General features: G+C 42.6%; 1 protein-coding gene across 1 annotated transcript in view; it reads left to right on the top strand.

Moving 5' to 3' along the window:
- The first annotated feature begins 360 nt into the window (after window positions 1–360).
- The window catches only part of EGFL6 (EGF like domain multiple 6), a 66,649-nt gene continuing 45,378 nt past the window's right edge, over window positions 361–21,631 (top strand). The window contains exons 1-2 of the mRNA XM_056131287.1: window positions 361–473; window positions 17,998–18,116. Coding sequence (XP_055987262.1) covers window positions 400–473; window positions 17,998–18,116 — 193 coding nt within the window. The 5' untranslated portion in view covers window positions 361–399. The remainder of the gene's footprint in view (window positions 474–17,997; window positions 18,117–21,631) is intronic.

Here is a 21,631-nt window from a genome sequence, read left to right as displayed (position 1 = left end):
CTCTCAGGAGTGAGATGGACTAAGCCTGGGGTTGGGGGGGTCAAAAGTTTCTGGGAGAGCCGAGCGCGGGGAGGGTGCGCTGGTAGCGTTGGAGGCGGGTCCCAGCCAGATGTGCTCAGCCCGCCCCGCCTTCCCTGGCTTACCCGGCCAGCTGAGCCCTCCCCGCCGAGGAGCCGCTGCGCCCTGCCCTCCCGGGCGCCCCCACGTCTCCCGAAGCCCCCAACACCCACGTCTCAGCTCTGGACCTCGCCTTGCCGCCTGCAGGGACCGCGTCTGGGAGAAGTCGAGGCACCGCGCCGCTGGGGAGAGCCGCAGAAGACAGCTCAGCACCCGGGATTCGCCCCGCGGCGCCTTCCCGAGGGCAGCGGGAGGAGGCGGCCGAAGGTGACCCGAGCCGAGATGCCGCCGCCCTGGGCTCTGGGGCTTGCCTTGCTGCTGCCGTGGGTGGCAGGTGGCTTAGGACACGCGGCCAGGTGAGTGTCTGCGTTGCGATCGCACCCCCTCCAGTCCCGGCTCCTCCGCGGGCTCCTTTGTCCCCAGCTGCTGCGGGCGCTCGTGCAGGGGGGTGTGCCTGTGTGTCCGCTGGGCTCCCCTCTCCGCGCCCCTGTGCGCCCATCTCCGCGGTCCTCGCCTGGCACGCGTGACCGGGAAGGGTAGACTCTGCGTGCAGCCGGTGGGCGCGCTCCTAAGTGATGGTCTGCGGGCATATACGGCGGGCTCTGGTGGGTGGGTGGCCGGGTGAGAGCCGGGTGGGTGCAACTGTCCCGTTCTGAGGACAGCCACTGTCAGTCTCCGGTTTTCCTGGGGAATTGAGTCGGAAAGAGGATGACGGCGTGTGCACGGGCTGGGCAGAGCTGGCCAGAAGGAGGGTTGCTCGACCCAGTGCCTTTCTCACTGGGACTGAGGAACGCGACAGAAAGGACGCGACTGTCGCAGCATATGGATTCAGCCCGCTGCTCAGCTCCTGAGGACCAGGAACCGCGTCAGGACCCCCGAGTCGCTCCTTGCAACAGGGGCTCGTCGCCTCCTGCTGCACAGAAGGGTGCACAGAGGGGATAAGGCGCGCGACAGTGATGGCACCGTGGGCACCTGGCCGTGTGGCCAGGACTCTGCTCTTCGCAGCGCACGGGGGTAGCCTCAGGGACCCCACGGCCCTGCGGGGCTCCTGCTGGTCCCACAGCATGTTTCGCCTTCAAGGTGTCCCCTCCAGCAAATTTCTGTGCTCGGGCGTTACTGACCCTGGGGCTGGGCTGGACAGTTACTGGGGCACTGGACGCCGACTCCTGTGCTGTAGACTTTATGCAGCATCTGTGGCTTCCCCATGCAACCGCCCCCAAACGTGACCCGGGACACTGTTGAATCCCCATCCCCCACAGCAGCTGAGAGAAATACAGCACTACTGCGATGTTTCAGGATGTTTTAAGGAACATAGCTTAGTTCCTGGGAAGGACAGGCAAAAAGTTTCGTTTGGTGCAAGACATCTTAGAGGTAAGCCTGATTCTGACTTGGGGGGGGGGGGGAATCATTCAATCAGAGCTAGTCATAGTATTAACGGATTTGGAAGTTCAAACAGAACCAACTTCAAACCAGTTCAGCAAATGTCTGATGGCAAGTTTCAATTTCCTTTTCATGATAAAAATGTAAGCAGATGCAATTTGCTCATAATCATATTTTCCTTGCACGTTGGAGATTCTTGTATTGCTAGGAAGCCCACTTCAGAAAGACCAAACGCTATTTAGAGATTTGATTAATAGTTCTTTCTTAGTCGGCAAACCGACCTCCAGGAGCTTCGCTTTCAAAGCCCCACCAAATTAAATTAGAATCTGAAAAGCCCCTGCATAAACCGAAGTATATTAAAATGGAGAAGCCGTGTCAAGAAGCTGAGATTCTGCAGTTTTCAAGATGCGAAACGTGATTTCTTGACATGGGATCAGGTTCCAGGCGTTCTTTGATTATCTCTCTGCTCCACAAGCCTGGAAATGTCAAGGGTTGACTCTTCAGGCTTTGCCCAGAAACCCTATTTAATCAGCTCCAGACTCCACATTCCTGATGCCACATTTATGGAAGACGAGACTCTCAGCATGGGAACGGGTGTCCACTGGTCATTTCCTAAGGCTTCATATCTTCAGTACAAATTGTAACCACTGGGGCCGGAGTGGTAGTACAGCGGGTAGGGCACTTGCCTTGCACGCAGTCAAACTGGATTCGATCCCCAGCATCCCATATGCCCCCCCCCCCCCCGAGCACCACCAGGAGTAATTCCTGAGTGAAGAGCCAGGAGAAACCTATGAGCATCACTGAGTGTGACCCAAAAAGAAAAAAAAGCAACGACAAATTGTAACCACTATGTAGAGATTTTTAATATAAGCACCAGTTAGGGGGATTTTCTCCAATGGAAGCACAGTACTGTAATATTAGCGACTTTAAAACTGGTACCTTCTTAAATGATGCTGGAGCATAATAGACAAAGAACACTCATCAAATGAAGACATCATTAGTAGCATGCATCTCCCATTCATAGCTATCAACATTTGGTGCAAGCTCTATATCTCTCTGTTTTATTGTCACTTTGGATTCTAGACTTGCTGTGTCCAGTGCAATTAATAGGAATCACCAGCCCAAGTAACAACTGAGCACTGGCTGTGTGACCAGTTCAAGATGAGTTGTACTGTGTGTAGCAAATCCACATTGGATTTCCAAGGTTTTACATGGAAAAAAGAAGTGAAATGTGGCACTAATCATTTGACAAGTTTAAATTCTATTGTGAGTATGCTGCCTTCAATTCAAATACACTGCTAAAATAAATTTCACCTCTTTACCTCATAGTTTTTTAAATGTGGATACCCCAAAAATTTAAATGCCATACATGGCCATTATATTTCTGTTGAATAGTACCAGTCAAGAACATTTATTAATTTGAACTGTGTTCCAAGGTCTAGCATGGAAAGCTTTTTTTCCTTGGGCACATTAGGAAAAAAAAGTTATAAATTTGTTTTTTCTTTAAACTCAAGTTTGGAGCAAGTAACTCCCTATTTATAATAGTTTCTATTAAGGGAGAGATAGTGCAACCAGTAAGGCATTTGCTTTGCATGTGACTGGCCCAATTTCAGTCCCAGGCCAGGAGTAATTTCTGAGGGCAGAGCCAGGGGCAAGTCCTTAGCACTGGTGGGTATTGCACAAATACCAGAAAAAAAACAACACCAATAAAAATGTGTATCCATGCTTTCCACATTATCCATGTTTTCTTCTATTGAGTTCAGGTAAAACTATGATGAGAGGAAAGAAATGACAGATTCGTGTGGAGGGCCTGTATTCGGGAACAGAGGACTACTTCCTGCAAACCATGCTCCACATTGAGAACTGATTTGTCTCTGAATTCTATTAAGGAAATCTTATTGTAATAATTTTCCACAAACATGGTTACTTAAAATGATACACATTTGTTCTTTTACAGCTCTAAAAGTTCAAAATGAATCTTATGGGGATAAAATTAAGGTGACAGGCCTGGTTTGTTCTAGAGCTTCCAGGGAGAATCCACTCCCTTTCTTTTACAACTTCTAGAGGCTTCTAAAAGTCCTTGTCTTGTGGTTGCTCACTCCAATCTCATCTTCCTTTTCCACTTTTCTTTGCCTCTCAGTCATCATCTTCTCAGAACCCTTGTGATTCTACCAGGTCCACCCAGATAGTTCAAAAATGATCTACCTATCACAAGATCCATAATTTCATCATATTTGCAAACTCTTTGTCACAGAAAGTAACTGCACATATTTCAGAGATTAGAATGTGGACATTGTTGGGAGGGCCACTATCTACCCTGAGCTATGAGTACATTGTTCCTGGGTTTATGGGCCGACCTTATTTAGGGAATGAGGGGTAGGGGTCAATATCTGGTAGTGCTTGGGGAACCATGTGATACTGGGGACCAAACCCAGGTCTGACACATGCAGAGCACGCACTTTACCATTGATTCATATACGCAGCTCTCTGGTATTATTTTAAAGTAATTTTTAAAGAGACTTATGAAAATTAACACTATTTTTAAAACCAGAACTTGTGGGGAAATACCCAAAAACTCAAGAGCAGAGTATTTTGAGGAAATAGTTACCATGAAATATATAATTACAATGTAAACTCCAACTGAGAAATCTCATTTCAATAATAGTTTCATTGGCCTAGAAGGTATTAAATTCCAATTTATGTGCAATCTCTGTGTACAGGTCATTTTCATAAACATGAAAATGAGAATGAGTAGTTAGTCTACATAAATTATATTGGCATTCAACAAATACAGTTGAGATCCTTCTAAGTGTCAAAAATTTTCTAATGTAATTTCAAATTTCTCTTAAACCCTAAGGAATAGGTATTATGCCTATTTGGCACTCATAGGATAGAGAAACATGAAGAAATTAGATGATTTCCCAACAAATGCATTTGGTCTTTGGCTCCAAGAGCAATGACTTTAGAATTTATTTCCCCCCAAAACTTGGATATGTAAAACCTGACATTTTTGCAAGATGTTTTCTCATTCTTATTTTTTTTTCATCCATTACTCACTCCGGACCTTATTACCTTCCTGTTGTTCCTCATCCTACCAGTTGGACCCTAGTCTCATAATGTGACCTCTCATTCATGTGATATTTACCTGTAGCCCCCTTGGGATATCCCAGGGAAGTGATAGGGAGTCATGTGGTTCCCAATTGAGAAACACTGGAATAGACAAGGGAAAGAAGTTTTATTTAAAAGAAAAATATGTACCCATGATTTAATCCTGCTAGGGAATTTTAGAAGACAACAGCGTAAATGCACCAGTATTCTGCTATTCATCAGTCATTGGGTGAGGTTCTCTGGGGAGGCAGTTTGTCCATTTTCAGCCTAGCATGTTCACAGGCAGGGCTGGTTCCTGTCATAGCTAGTGGGAAATCAGACCATTTGCTACCAGGTACTACCATTTGTTGACCTGAGGAGACAGGGAAATGCTTTTTTTTTGTTTTTTGGGTTTTGGGCCACACTAAGCAGTGCACTGGGGTTACTCCTGGCTTTGCACTCAGAAATCACTCCTGGTGATGCTCCAGGGACCTTATGGGATGCCCTGAATTGAACCTGGATTTGTGTGATACAAGACAAATGCCCTGTATGCTCTACTATCTCTCCAGCCCAAGGAAATACTCTTTATAGAATTGGTGCTCCTGGTGATAAGTTCCAGTATACAGACTCCTTTGAGGATAATGGGACAGAGTATGGAGAGGTCCTAAGATATTATGAAATGAATCATATCTTCCTAACACTCCCCAGTACTTCAAAGTATGACAGCATTTGAAAGTAGGGATGCATTCAAGTTAAACTGAGCTTCTTGGGGTAAGTCTAATTATGGCATCTTCACCCAAAGAAATTAAAACACACACACAAACAAACATGTATACACACAGCACCACCAAGGAAAACCTGTAGTAATGATACGAAGTCATGGGTAAAGGTAAGGTAAAGGTAAAGGCCCTCCCGTTGATCGTCGATTTGCTCGAGCGGGCCCAGTAACGTCTCCATTGGAGACTTTGTTGTTACTGTGTCTGGCATATCGAATACTCTCGGTAGCTTGCCGGGCTCTCCGAGAGGGGCAGAGGAATCGAACTCGGGTCGGCCATGTTGGCCGCTTGTAAGGCGAACGCCCTACCCGCTGTGCTATCGGAGCCATCTATAAAGTCAAAGAGAGAGACATCACAAGAAGCCACGCCTACCTTGGCCTTCATCATCTATCCTCAGAGGAAAATGACACCCCATTGCTTAAACCACCCAGTCTGTGGTACTTGGTTCTGGCTGCCAAAGAAAACAAGCTCAGGATAGATAGAAACTTCACAAAACCAAAGAATAAAAGTTCACCTGATATTATCAGTCAAACTGAAAACGGGGCCTCCCCTAGTACTTTGGGTTTTTGTTCTGTTTTGTTTTGTTGCTTTGAGGCCACACCAAGTGGTCCTCAGGGCTTACTCCTGGTGCTGCCCTCTGGAATCATTTCTGGCTGCTCTCAGTGGACCACCCAGAAGGCAAGCATTCTACCTCAGCCTGACCCCTGGTGCTACCATATGTGCTAAGCATTATCCAGGCGGCTCTGCAGTGTGTAATCTTTGGTGCCACTGGTAATTTACAGCTATACTCTAGAGAGGTTTATGTAAGCATCACCACAAAAAAAAGATACAACCCCCAGCGAACAACATGGGTAAGGAAATGCGACCCCTGGGTAGCTCCGGTGTGAGATCCACAGTGATTCCCCACCACCACTACCACCAATGTGAAGACTACAACCATAATGTGTGTGAACACCACACAAAAGAGTGCATTCTCTGGTGACTGAGTGTGCAAGCAACACAATGGGAACAATGTGATCCTTGGTGAGTACCACAGCCAAGCAGGCATGCACTGCAACCTGATGGGCAAGCACTGGTGAGCACCACCACTAAAATGGACAAGTACCCCACGGAGAGGTGTGTGTGTGTGTGTGTGTGTGTGTGTGTGTGTGTGTGTGTGTGGTGACCTCTGTCACCACAGCAGCAATGAAGGGAAGGAAAGGGAGGCAGATCAGCTTAAATGCTCACAGTGTGCAAGTGACAGATTAAATAGCCATGGCACCTCTTTAAGACAATGAGGTCAATTTCTGACAAAGGCTTTGCCCAGAGGAGTCAAGAGAACTTGGAATTTTCTCAGTTAACTCTCTGAATCCCTGTGTATTTGGTTTCAATGACTCCCAGTGTGCTGGTTTCAATAACGAACCCATTTTAAGTATGAAGGGCTTGTTTGGGGTGATGGTGGGGAGAGAGTTCTAAAAGTAATTCAAATGAGTGTAGTCCAATTCAACAACATTAATTGAGCAACTGACATGCCCTAACATTCTCCTGAATGCCAGAGATATACATCTCTGTGCCGCCCCCACCGGACAACTTTGTAGGACAAGCAAGACGTCTTTCTTTTCATTCTCTTTTTCTCTCTCTTTTTCTCTTTTTCTCTCTCTTTCTTTCTCTCTTCCTCCCTCCCTCTCTCCCTCTTCTCTTCCTTCCTTCCTTCCTTCCTCCCTTCCTCCCTCCCTCCCTTCCTCCCTCCCTTCCTTCCTTCCTCCCTCCCTCCCTCCCTCCCTCCCTCCCTTCCTTCCTCCCTTCCTTCCTTCCTTTATTCCTCCCTCCCTTCCCTGCTTCCTTCCTTTTTCCATCTTTTCCTGGGCAGAGAGTTCTAGCCCCAGCTTCTAGCCCAATCTCTAGGATACAGTCGGTGCAGAATAAAAAAATACTCAATGACTGAATGACCAAAGGAGGGAGGTGGAGCAGCAAAGATGTTATTTAGATATAAATTTTAAATGATGTATATAATAAAGTACTCAAAAGAAATCAAAAGAAGTACTCAAAAGAAAAAATATTTAGTACGTATGTTGACATGTGCACTTATAAACAAAAAATGTTTGTATATGTATATGTACACATAAAATATGACAGAATGCAGATATGAGAGATGAAGTCTGCATGAGAGAGAGTCAGGGAAAGTGGGGGGATCTGGTGACACAGAAGCTGTTCTTGACACAGAGTGATTGTGAGCCCACCTGACATGAAACAGGGTAGAGGGCAAGTTTTCCAGGGCTTATGTTTTAGTAGAAATTTCTTTGCCTCTCCACCTTCCTCCTCTGATCATTGCAATAACAACAAAACTGCAAGATAGGAAAGGAAGATGGAGAAATAAATTTTAAAAATAAAGATAACCTCATACTGACCCAATAATTCATGTTCAGTATTATAAAACTTAACAGAATTATCATTAAAGCAATGATCCATAGCTTTTTTATTTGGTAGCACTTATACTAATTTACATAATAGCAGTCTGTTTATAATCCACAACATCTCAGATTCAATGATTATGAATGCAAAATAAAAAATCAAAATACCAAAGCAGCAGATATTTTTGATCAAAACCATCACTGTGTTCTTCAAGTATTCCCTTTGCTTGGTTTCTGGGCACCACATGTCTTAGTTTCCTATTGTTACTCAACAAAATACTCCCAAACCAAACTCATGATCAGCTTCCCTCCTCCACCCTCATCTCACCAATTCTCTCCATCCCAGAACTACCAGGATCCATACAGGCTCAAGCCAGGAACTTGCTCATCATTCCCAACCTACATGCAATCTAGCACTGTCTTACTATAACTGACTAATCTCCTCTCCCTCCTGTTTTCTACCACCCAGCTCCGTTACCATCATCTCCGCCACCAGTTGCCACAATATCTTCCCTTAGCTCTTGTTTTTTTAGGGGGGGTCACACCCAGCGATGCACAGGAGTTACTCCTGGTTCATGCACTCAGAAATCTCTCTTGGCAGTGCTCAGGGGACCATATGGGATGCTGGGAATTGAACCTGGGTCTGCCATGTGCAAGGCAAACACCCTACCCGCTGTGCTATTGCTCCAGCCCCTAGCTCTTGTTTTTTAATTCCAGTCTGCATCCCCAAGAGCCCTCTTAAATATGGGTTTTTTTTTCATTTAACACATTTGTTAAATCCTGGGAGTCTTGATTTCAGTGTTGCTGGCACTGAGCTTTGCATATTTGATTCTATCATTCCTTAACACCATCTTCATACCTCAATCCCCTAATCTGGTCCCCTGTTGCATCTCATCTATCTCTTCTCCAACCTTCCAATCTTTCCTTCTCCTCCCTATACTTTGGGGTCAAAGTTGATGTGGGCATCCCCCCTTTAAAGCATTGTATTTCTTCATCCAGTTATTCTAAATAACACACATAAGTGATATCTTCTTGTGTTTATCATTCTTCTGGCTTACTTCATTTAACACATGTCTTCTAGTTCCATCCATGTTGCTGTGAAATGCATCATTCCATCCTTCTTTACAGGTATGTAGTATTCCATTGTGTATATATACCACATCTTCATGGTCCATTTGTCTGTTATTGGACATCTAGGTTGATTCCAAAACTTAGCTATTGTACTGAGTACAGCAATGAAAAATGGTGTACATATGAGTATGTTTTTCCTTCCTGAGGATAGACACCCAAAAGTGAAATTGCTGGGTCATATGGGAGCTCAATTCTGAGTTTATTGAGTGCCCTCCATACTATTTTCTACAGGAGGTTGGACAACTTTCACACCAGCGGTGTATGAGGGTTTCTTTTTCACCACTTCCCCGCCAACAGAGATTGTTCCTAGTATTTTTGACATGTGCCATTCTTACTGGTGTAACATTATATCTCATTGTCGTATTAGGGAAATCCTCTTAAATTTTCAGTCTGATCATGCCAGCCCTTTCTTTAAAATCTTTCAGTGACTTTCCATTGAATCAAAAATAAAATCTTTCCTGTGTTAAGTGGTGTAAGAAGCCTTGCTTGGCCTAGTTTTTACCTACATCTGAAACTCTAAATGATATCATTCTCCATAGCAGGGAGGAAGGAAGGGAAGGAGGGAGGGAGGGAAGTTACTAATAACACTTACTTTCTTCCTGTCTCTCTTCTCCACTCCCTTACCCATGTTTCCTTTCTAAGTAAACTACTTGTCCTCAAATCCTATCTCATGATCTACTTCTGGGGAACAACAAACTAAGCCATTCCTCACCACCAATTTGCAACGATATCCTGAGTTTTGAAAATATATGAGAGAAATAGATAAAAACAATAGAAACAATAGACTCATTTTGTTGAAAATTTGAAGCTATATCAATACACATTGACACCAGAAAGGTTGATTACCTGAGCATTACTTTTGAGCTCTTAAATGCTTACACAAACAAGAGGCCGAGATGCTTTTGTCTATCTCTGGACCTGTTGGACTTGGATTCTAAATCTTAAAAATGAATGGAAACCCAGAATTAATCTTAACTGGTTAGGTACAATAGACCTGTCATAATGGGAGCTATAGGTAAAGGTAAAGGTCCTCCCGTTGATCGTCGATTTGCTCGAGCGGGCCCAGTAACGTCTCCATTGGAGACTTTGTTGTTACTGTGTCTGGCATATCGAATTCTCTCGGTAGCTTGCCGGGCTCTCCGAGAGGGGCGGAGGAATCGAACTCGGGTCGGCCATGTTGGCCGCTTGTAAGGCAAACGCCCTACCCGCTGTGCTATCGCTCCAGCCCAACAGATCCAATTAATCTAATAATCAATCCAACAATAGATTCAAACCCAAATTGTCATGGCTGGACCTAGTTACCCCTAATTATAATTTTTTGTTTTATTATATCTATTTATATTTTCTTGACAATATATAAACAGATTTAAACATCAACAAATGAAGCTTTAATGTCTTAATTTGTCTTGGAGAATATCATGAAGTTTCCTGGAGCCTGGCCATAAACAAGCATACAAAGAATTCTGGCATGGTATATTTTTGCAGAAAGTAAGGAATACCATGAAGAAATGCTATACTCTTACACAATCCCAGGAACGTTTCAAAATTAACTTCAGCTGTGGAGACGACGATTTTCTGATTAATTTGATCAGTGTAGACATCAAACTGTATAATGCATTAAAGGAAGACTTAGTAATTCTGAATCTAGCTCAGTCTCCCACAGCTCAGGTTTCCTCACTACAGACACTAACTGACTTCCATTGACGTTTTGCTGCCTAAAGACTTGGTTCCTAGCCAAAAGTTGTTTAGGATGAGAGAGGAAAGGAGAGAAGTTATCCAACCCCTCAAGACCTCCAAAGGTGACAAAGGATGTATTGGTGGCATTATTTTTGCCCTGTATTGTGAACACTTTCTAGGTTCATAAAATTCTTTCAATTTATTAGTTCTAATTTATCAGGTTCAATGGAACTGGGCCGATCCAGTTAAATGTATAAGAACTCATTATACCTGGAAATATATTAAATGCTTATCATTGATGCTTGCTTTATGCCTGCATTCTTGATATCCTAGAGTGCACTGGTCCAGTTTTCAGAAATGAGACACTTTCAGACCTAGTTTTTACCTACGTCTGAAACTCTGATTGATATCATTCTCCATAGCAGGAAGGAAGGAAGGGAAGGACGGAGGAAGGGAAGGTATGCTCAGGAATGCTCAGGGAATATGGGCCATTCCCGATGGTATTCATCCCCAAAGTACTTGGGACTATCAAGGCTATGTGCTGAAGGTGCTTAAACTCAACCCAGGACCTTGCACATGCAAGTTATTTGCCCTTATGTGAACTACCAGTTGAACCACGTCCTTGACCCTGCACTGGTCCAATTTATGGGAAAAATATATGCTTCACGAAATATGGAAGTAAATGCAATTCTAATTGCTAGATTTGTAAGATTTTCTTATATGAAAGGATTCACATATAAGGGGGGGGGGCAGAAAAATCCCATGTATTCAATTTTTGGAAGGGATGTTTCTTCAAATGCTACTGTGGTCATCATGATCAGCTCATTTTTGCAGCAAATCATCTCAAAATCTCAGTGAAAGTTAATGTCTTTACTTGTGGAACAATAGCGCAATGGGTAGGGCATTTGCCTTGCACGCGGCTGACGTGGGTTCGATTCCTCTGTCCCTCTCAGCCAAAATAGTAACAACAAGTCTCACAATGGAGACGTTACTGGTGCCCGCTCAAGCAAATTGATGAACAATGGGACTACAGTGCTACAGTGCTACTTGTCTCAAAGTGCAAAACATGCTTAAGAGACTGCTGTCTGCCTTTACATTAGCCTGAGTCCATCTATCATGTCCACAGCCTCCTATTTTTGCAATGAATTGATGGAAGAGAAGAAAAGTGTGTCTGTGATACTATTAGAGGTTCTGTGAGCCCAGCCTGGAGGTGATCTACCCACATTACTAATTGGTCGAAGTCAGTCATGTGGTCCCATCTAACTGGCAGACTGGCTGGGAATTAGAGTTTGACTCTGGGCCCGAGAGATGAAGAAACAGAACTGAGGATCCTTAACCTTTCTTTTCCATGATTGTCACATTGCAACAGTTGACCATTTTTAATTTATAAAAATGGCAGTTTCAGGGGCCATGGAAATAGTACATTAGTTATAATGCATGTGTGCAATCCAGATTCCATCCCTAGCATCAAATGACCTCCAGACCATCATTGAGTATAGCTCTGGAGGCATCCAACACCTCCAGAGTTACCCTGGTGGTCCCTGGCACTGCAGATCCCAAACAAGCACTAAATGGCCTGAGCGTCACCACGTACATCCTTGGCCCCTAGCACTGAACTTCCAGTTCAGTTGGCCAAGTCTGATTGGGAGTGGACCCGAGAGCTTCTTATGCTTAGGAGGCGAATAAAAAAATTAAAAAATAGAAGTTTAGTGATGTTTAACTTCTTTTATTGCCCACACCTGGCAGTGCTCAGGGCTTACTCCTGGCTCTGCATTCAGGAATTATTCCTGGCGGTGCTCATATGTGATGGTGGAGATGGAACCAAGTCAGCCGTACACAAGGAAAGCACCCTACCTGTTATACTGTCTCTCTGGCCCAGGTTTAACTTAATAATATTTTCTTATCCAGAATACGCTCAACCAGGCACTAAAGTAAAAGAATTACTAAATTACTAATGGGAAAATGAATGAGTGGTCATAGAACTAGAGCAAAAGACAGAGGGTGCTGGGAAGTAATCAGAATCATGCATTGATTTTCAGTGTCAAGGTAGGCACTATGTAGAAACTAAAAATGAAGCCTTTTAAATTTTAGTGTTTTAAAAATATTATAAGATGGAATGGAATGCCTGCTCTGATTGCCAATTCTATATTAACCTATATTGGATTCTTTTCTTCTCCTCAATAATGCTGTTTCACTTAAAACATAAACATTTTAATAATTTTCTTTTGTATCCATAATTTTAAAGAGCTGCATATGTGCATTAAAAATACTGGCTAGCATAGAATACAGAGTTGGATTCTTGGTATAATAAATCAATTTCCTCTGGCATCTACAAATCAGTAAGTAATTATTAGCAGTTCTACTCACTAGTGATCCCCCTAAACTGTTTTTTTTTCCAAAACCAGATGCAGAATTTGATGATTAAACCAGTGAAATCCCATTTGTGGCTATCCCTTTGAAGGATCGCTAAAGAGTGGGTGGATACATGGATGGTAAACCCATTCATTGAAAGGCATGTTGTTCATTTATGGACTCTCATGGTTCACTGATGGCTTTTTCCTACAATGTTGTTTCAAGCTGCTTGGTTTCCTTCAGGAAATAAGCACATACTATACATATCCACAGAGCAGTTGGGGGTTGAGCTGTTTTTTTCAATTTGTGTAGTTCCCTGAATATCAGAATTGATTTTATTATTTTTAAATATGGGTTGATTTTTAAACAACTATTATCTCAACTCTTTCAACAAATGAGAGTAAAAAAATAGATGTAATGACAAATGTGTGATTTCTTCCAACAGAGTCGTGATGCATTTATGACTAAGGAAGGCAGTACTTAGGACAGAGAAGGAAACCACATTACATTTTTGATAGCCAGTAATATTTTGGAAAATTTTATCAGTGACACTTTGTACAATGTCAAAAATGATGACTCAGAACAAATTAATACACCTCAAATTGACCAAGTTTTGCCTTTTCACATGAAAGCAATAAAGTCTGATGCAAATTCGGAAGAAGAACATTATCCTAGCCACAATATTATATAGTTTCTCAACATCAGAAAAGTTCCTACACTCTTTCTCTCCTCATTTGGATTTCCTAATGCTGAATTTGCCTGATATTTATTCTACTTTTCTGAGTTTTTCTGGGTCTTTTTCTAGGCCCTCCTCATCCTTGGCTCACTTCATATTCACCAGTTTCTTTTAAACTCTGACCTAAGCCTCCTTCCCTTCTTACCCTACTTCCATTCTCATAAAGCCAGTAATCAACTACAACTCCAAAATTCAGTTATGTTTCCTGGGCTTTTTACCAAAATATCCAACTTCCTAGTCAGTATCTATCCTTGGTTGTCTGTCTAATGTGAGCTCACAATCAGTATGTTCCAAGAGGAAACTCATTGTTTCCCTTATTACTGAATGTCTTCCTCCACCCATATTCATTGGTCTATAAATACAACACTCTCTTCTACCCAATAATGCATCCTTCTTGAATATGAAGCAAATTAACCTTCATAAGGGCAGAGATCTTACGTCCTTTCTTGGTTTCTGCTTAACCTTTGCAGACAAACCTGGTACACATACATTGTATGTGTTCAATAAATATTTTTAGATAGAAAAGTCAATGAATAAATGATTAATCCATTACCAAGTCTTTTACCTTATTTGCATCATTTCCTCCTCTACCACTACCCCAAGTTCCAATGACCAGAGACATCTTTCCAAGACAACTGTTATCCCTGATCCTTTCTGTCTCCCTACAGTGTATTTTCCAGACTTCTTCTGTGATTAATTTTTCAAAGGAAAGATCTTATCAAATAAGTTACCCACTTAAAGCCCTTCGTTCCTTCCTAACCTTTAGACTTTAATGTCCTATAGCCCTCAAGTTTCTCATGTTTTCTTCTAACACCCAACTCAAATATCACCTTTCCTGTGATATCTTCCACTCCTTTCTCAGACAATATTAGTTCTTCCTGTCACTCTGTGACTCAAACATCAACTGTGCTGTTTAAAAAGGAGAAAATAGATGCTGGAGCTTTGTATTACAGGAGTATGTTGTTCAAAAACCTATTCTCTGGGGATCTAGATATAATTTTTTGCAGTATGAGACAAAGTTACCAATTTATCTTATTTAGTAAAGTATGGCGATTTCTGTTCTTACTGACTAGTTGCAATAAATATTCAAGAACATCAAAAGATAAATAGTAATAGAAAGGACAAAGGAATAAACAGACCTTTCTCCAAACAAGATCCACAAATTGCTGATAAACATAATACAGATGCAAAATATCATTAACCATCAAGGAAAATCAAATCAAAATTGCAATAGGCAGCCATTTCTCATCTACTTGATATTAATGTAGCAATATAGAGAAATGCGTATAACAAAATTAACGGACAATAACAACTGCTGGTCAGTATGTGGAGAAATTGGAACGTTAATATGTTGCTGGTAGGAATGTAAAATGATGTAACCATCTTGGGAAACAATCTGCCTCTTGCTTAAAAAATTGAACATATGGTTTCCATATGAATTAGAAATTTTATTCTCCTGAGAAATTAAAACATAAATCCACACAAAAGCTTGTACACTCATGTTCACCACAGCATTACTCATAATACCCAAAAGGTGGAAACAACCTAAATGTCTGCCAATTGATGAATAGCTAGATAAAGTGTGGTATCATTCCAATAGAATGTCATTCCAATAGGATAGAATTCATCCCAATAGAAGATTTTGTGGAAATAGGAAAGAATGAAAAACTGATACATGCTCCAGCATGAAAGAACCTCGAAGCTATGCTAAATAAAAGAAGCCTAAAGGACTACATAGTGTATATTTACATTTATGGGAAATACTTGAAAAATGCAAAAAATTCAAACCATAAGATTTGTGTGTGGGAGTACCTGGATGGAGGGGGTAACTGAGATTACCTTCTAATAAGTATGCATTTCTTCTTGGAGTGATGGAACTTATTCTGTAATTAGGTAGTGGTGATAGCTGCATAACAAAGCAAATATACCAAAACCACAGAATTGTACTAAAAGAATTGGTCTAAAAGAGCACATTTTGTGTTATGTGTATCTATATTTAAAGGCATCATTGTCCTTGGACCAGCTATTTGAGTGATTTACTTGACACACTTTATGTTTAGTGGTCTATGGCTTCTGGTTTAGGAGTTATAGTTATATGCAATCTGGGTCAAGATTGTGGTATTCCTTGCAGAATTGTTACTAATGGCTGTGTTACTTTTCATCAAAGTTCCTAAGCTGTTTCATGAATTTCACAAAGCTTTCCTGTGCTATAAGTAGAGCCATAGTCAATTGAACTTAAAAGAGCAAATATAAGGTCTTGATCATCACTCTGTCTTAATACAGTGCTTGGGATACAGCAATTGCACAGTAGATGTTTCACTTTCAATTAATGATACTTAGAAGGGAAAAATTCCCTCAAATAGACACATTTGACAATATCCGTAGACATTTTAGTTATACCAACTAAAGCTATGAGCATTATTGGCTTCTATAGGTTGGGGTACTGTACAACATCCTACAGTGCGCAGGGCAAGCCACCTTCCCCAACAAGTATTTATCTGGCCGCCCTTATCAGTCATGTAAAGATTGACAGTCTCTGCCTTTAAAAGTGGAATGATTGACTCACAATCAGCACCCCCCAAAAAATATTTCCACTGAAGGACAAAAACAGCTCCCTTCAGCAAAGAAACTAGCACAGTTCCCCTTGCCCATGGTGGTCCCTGTTAATAAAATAGGTTGTGTCACCTCTTTGTCCACCTCTTTGTAGCTTTTAACTGAATAACCAAATTGTAGGGTGAGGTTGGACATGAGAGATATGCAAGGTTAACTTCTTGACCCCAATTAAGATATTAACTTGGATGAAGTTAAGTCCTGCAACAAAAATTACAGCATTCCTTGTCTGTTAAAGAGCCCACATTTTGCAATGTATTTAAAATGCAAGAGGAAGCAATGCCATTCTGCTCCCAAATATACAACTCAACTCTTTCCTTCCAGAATCTGTTGGCCACCCTGTCTGAACACATGGTGGACTTCCTCCCTGGCCCTGAGTCCTTGGGGGACATTTAGTGGCAGGGCTCACTATCGCAGGATTCAGATAGGGTCAGTGAGCAGGCCATGGCTTGTTGGTCCTCTGTTTTCACATGACTTATGACCTGAGGATGGTTCTTACCATTTTTAATAGTTAAGACTATATCAGAATAATAATTCTATTCCATGGCAGAGGATAAACATATTCAATTCAAATTTAAGTGCCCTTAAATAAAGTTCTAGAGAGCACAGTTGCATCCATCTGTTGACTATTGCTTATGCCTGCTTTTGCTCTTGGACCAAGTTGTATAGCCCACACAGTCTGAAATATGTACCATCTGGCCCTTTTTGGAAAGCGTTTGCCCACCCCTGCTCCACAGTAAGCATTTAGCCTATGGTGTTTCTGGAAGGCATTTCCAGAATCTCCAGCATCTGACTCTGCAGGGGTTTCACTCCTCTGGGCAGGGACTTCCTCATCTGACAGCTTTGCTGAGGGAGCCCCAGAGCCCTTCCAGCTCTCTATTGTCTTTCATGTCATGGAGAGTCCAGTTTGGTCCATCATTCCCAAGTGACTAATGGGGACAGAGTGCATCATCTTTGTCTGGGACAAAGCTAGGAAGTGACAATCTCACATTCACTTCTAACATGGACCGAAATGGTTAATCCTTGTGACTCTACAGAGCAGAGTTGAAGCATACCTCTCTGCACAATTCAGAGACATACATTTCAGGTCATTTCCTTGTACCTTCATTGTATAGATTGCATAACCCCATTCCTTTAACCTAAGTAAGAAAGTGTGATGACACTAATTCCTGGGGGACAGGCAGGCTTGAAAGAGTGGTGGCAATAGTTTGCTTTCCCAAAATTAAGTCTTCCAAATTGAACAACAAACAGTCCACAAAAATGAACTGGCATCCGCACACGCTAGGGGAAAAGGCAGCTCAGATAGAGAAGGGAGCACCAAATAAAGGGTGTTGGGAGGTTCCTCTCAGGATGGGAAATGCATGATGAGAGTAGACTATAGACTGAACAAGATTGCCACTCAATGTCTCTTCTGCAAACCACAGCACTCAAAAGGAGAGAGATAACAAAAGGGAATGCCCTGCCACAGAGGTAGGGTGGGATGAGGGGGATGGGGGGTGGGAGGGATACTGGGACTGGTGGTGGTTGGAGAATGGGCACTGCTGGAGGGATGGGTATTCGATCATTGTATAACTGAAACCCAAGCACAAAAATTTGTAAGTCTACAACTGTACCTCATGGTGTTTCACTAATAAAAATTTAAGAAAAAAATGAACTGGCATCTCATGTGTTTATGTAGTAACTAAGAAGGGTGTTATTCTTTCTGTTGACTGAATTATAATACCTGGTTCTTTATTTGCAGTTCAAGGCATCATGGATTGTCCTCATCAGCAATTGTGCTGCAGCCTGGACTTTGTCACTATGGAACCAAACTGGCCTGCTGCTATGGCTGGAGAAGGGGCAGCCGAGGAGTTTGTGAAGGTAATTTTGTAAGAAGTCAAGACTACCCTGTGCTAAGGAAGAGCCGGGGTCCTTAAGTTTATATTTGTAACACCAAAAGGTGTTCTCTAAGATGTGATTTGTTTTAGGGGACTCCTCGTCAATGATCGCTATTATTCTCATAGCAAGTATGACTAGCTACTTGTGGTTGCCTTTTTTTAAAATCTGGAGAAACTGAGTTAAGTGAAAATAAGGAAATAGATGCCTCCTTTAAATAATAATTTGTTCCAACTGATTTCTAATGAAATGCACTTCTTAAAGAAAACTAAAAATGCATTTCTCTTAAGCACATTTTCATTCCAAGCAGCCAGCCAGTAGACTTTAGTCACAGAAAAGTAAAACCATTTACTTAATAGTTTTGTTTCTCACATTTCTAAAAAGCTCATTGTGCCAGTTTCTACTGGGTTTCAAGGAGATTCATGCATATGTGCAAGATTTAATTTTTTTTTCAGATTCTTACATACATATTTGAAGTCAGGTACCACAATCTGCTGTGGACATTGTACCCAGTTTATGATAGCAACTCTGAGACAGGATATGGATATCGTTGAAAGAGTTGGGGATGGCAAGTATTATAGCATTTTCTCTAATAACCAGCAATGACAGTGTGGCGGAGTCAAACCCACATTGCTCTTATCCTTATGTATGTCTTCATGTACAGGGAAGAGAAGGAATCTGGACTCACTGCCCCAGTGTCTGTAGTAGGTGGCATATGGCTTAACCAAAGTCCCTCATGTGTGGAATAGAATTGGCATGTGACGGCATGCTCTGTGCTCTTTAAGCATTGCTATAGGTCAAAATGGTTTATAAATTATAAAGCACAAAAAAATGTTAGGCATTTTCAAGAATAACCGTGCTCCCTTCTTTCTGCTTGTCTGTCCCTATGCCCACCTCCTCCCTTTCAGCTGGTTCAAATGTATCTGGATAGAGCATAGGTGAGTACAGAACTTGATCCTAATCCAAACCTATGAAACATTGACAGATGTGATGACATTCTCTTATGCTCAATACCTTGTGGAATCTCCCACTGTCCACTTCCTTGTGAGGAAATAGAGGATGGGGAGAAAATAAAAATATATAATAAAAGTTCACTACTGATTGTCCACCTCGATAAAGTTAGACAAGCACTCCCCATCCAGATGTTGTCAGTTGAAAGGATGGTTGTCACACCACAGGGATTTATGGTGTCAGGAGCAAGGACATTGTCTAGAGAACCACAATGAAGTGCATGCCCTCGATACAAGTAGGTTAGTTCACTGGGCCTCTGTTCCTTCCACAGCAGCACAGGAAGAACAACGCTACCTCAGAGGGTGCAGAGTGAAAGCACTAAGGGTTATGCGCTTTCCTAAACACCTCAAACAGGCCTCAGAAATTACCCTTGATTCAGAAAGAACTAAAAACTCATCGCACACTTCCAACATAAAGCACCAGAGTCAGATGGTCAGTTTGCTTGTATGCCTTATCTTGACACAACCTAACACAGTTTCATTGGAAGTCAAACAGGTGGAAAGTGGCACAACCCAGGTGGTACACAATTGGGAATCTTTTCCATCACCTGAACCTCGACAACACTCACTGCCTTAGAGCATGTATGTGTCTGGGGGAAATAAGTTAGGGTGAGCTTTGGCTTTCTGGAAGAGCTTTTCTGGAACCAGTTCAGGTCAGTTTGACCACAATCCCCACAGCCCAGCACTTTTCTTCTCAGGACTTGTAGGGAGTCCTGGAAGGGCTCTGGAGGCACCAAGGAAAGCAAGATGTTCAATCAGCAAAATGCTCACCTATGCCAGTTCGCCTACTAAAGAGAATGCCCCCCCCACACACACACACACTGTCTCGGTCAGATGGTCAGACTCACAACATGGCCATGACTTCCGGATTAAAACTCAGTTTCGCATTTCAATTTGTGCAGTCCTTCCCAATAGGTAAAACTACATGCTCCCCAAAGTGCCTCCCAAGGAGGGAGGTTAGTATTTCCAAGTCGGAGTGTTTCTGATTTCCAAGTCACAGTGTGGTAATGAGACAAGAGGGTATGTCAACCTGCCCCAGCAGGCAGCCAGCCCCCGGCCTGTGAGGTCTGCCCAGGCCTCGCCTCCATCAGCTGTGTGCCCTCCATTCCTCAGATGCCTGGTCTAGGTGCGGCCTCTGTTCTGCCTGTGTCTCTCCCAGGACAGGGTCCGCTCATGCCACCATCTCATTAACCTGCAACTTGTGAGATGGGGAGAGTCCTCCAGGAAAAGCTGCAATTGGAGGAGGCAGGGAGAGACCTGAGTAAGAGATCTTCGCTTTTTGTTGTTGTTGTTATTTTTTGGGTCACACCTGGCGTTGCACTCCTGGCTCTGCACTCAGGAATTACTCCCACGGTGCTTGGGGGACCATATGGGATGCTGGAAATCAAACCCGGGTCAGCTGCGTGCAAGGCAAATGACCTACCCACTGTGCTATCACTCCAGCCCTAAGAGCTTCGCTTTCAATCTCACTTTAGTCTTGGGCCATTTTAGACAGAAACTCAAATTGCCCGTGCAGAGGATTGGCTGCTCATGTCCTGGGTCCAAAGTGATTGTAAATTGAAAACATCTTTCTGGAGCTTTAACCTGACAGCAGGCAGGATATTATTCACCATTTCTCTTCTGTTCTGTTTGGCAGATATCTTGGGTTTTTCTGTCTGGACCGCATTGGAAATGACTTTCCAGGGAACAATCAAAGGCGTTCAGCCTTTAGAAAAAAGGAAAAGAGATTTGTTTCTCTGACATCTAAACTCAAAAGTTGTGTCTCCAAGTACATATCCATAAAAAAGAGGCACTGGAAATAAAATTCTCTCTTTGCTTTAAAAGTGGAAGAATTGTTTTAGGAAACACATCTCCCCCACCTTCTCATTTGTAATTAGCCCAGAACCCTAAAATGCCCCCTGTTTTGTTTTACGCCTCTGATTTTCTCAAGACCATTTAAGTATTTAGCAGGTTCATAGCACTATGAAATACTGTAGGGAAAACCAAGCTGAATGTTCAAGCCAAAAGTACTTAGAATCAGGGAGTAGAGAGAAGCCAAGGATAAAAAGTCAAATATTTGTCTAATTATTTAATAAGATGGAGATGACCCGTTCATGGGTGAAGCTATAAAAGGTCTGTGGCTATCTGAAAGGCTAGTAGAAGTTCACGTGTGGCTGGAGAAAACAGTGAAAATTCTAGGAGGAGGAACTCTGGAAGGTCCTGGAAGGGTAGAAGAATACTAACCATTAAAGGAGGGCCCACCAGGCTAGGGTAGCAATCAATGGAAAAAGGATAGTTTAGGGGCTAGAGCAATAGCACAGCAGGTAGGGCGTTTGCCTTGTATGCAGCCTACCTGGGTTCAATTCCCAGCATCCCATATGGTCCCCTAAGCTCTGCAAGGAATAATTCCTGAGTGCAGAGCCAGGAGTAACCCCTGTGCATTGCTGGGTGTGACCCAAAAAGAAAAAAAAGAAGAGATAGTTTAGCTTTGCCATAGTATTGTCTATGTCT

The sequence above is a fragment of the Sorex fumeus genome, unplaced genomic scaffold (genome assembly GCF_029834395.1).
Source record: "Sorex fumeus unplaced genomic scaffold, SorFum_2.1 ptg000086l, whole genome shotgun sequence".
NCBI classification, from domain to species: domain Eukaryota; kingdom Metazoa; phylum Chordata; class Mammalia; order Eulipotyphla; family Soricidae; genus Sorex; species Sorex fumeus.
The sequence above is the reverse complement of the archived record's forward strand: the minus strand, read 5'-3'. Positions and strand labels throughout refer to the sequence as shown.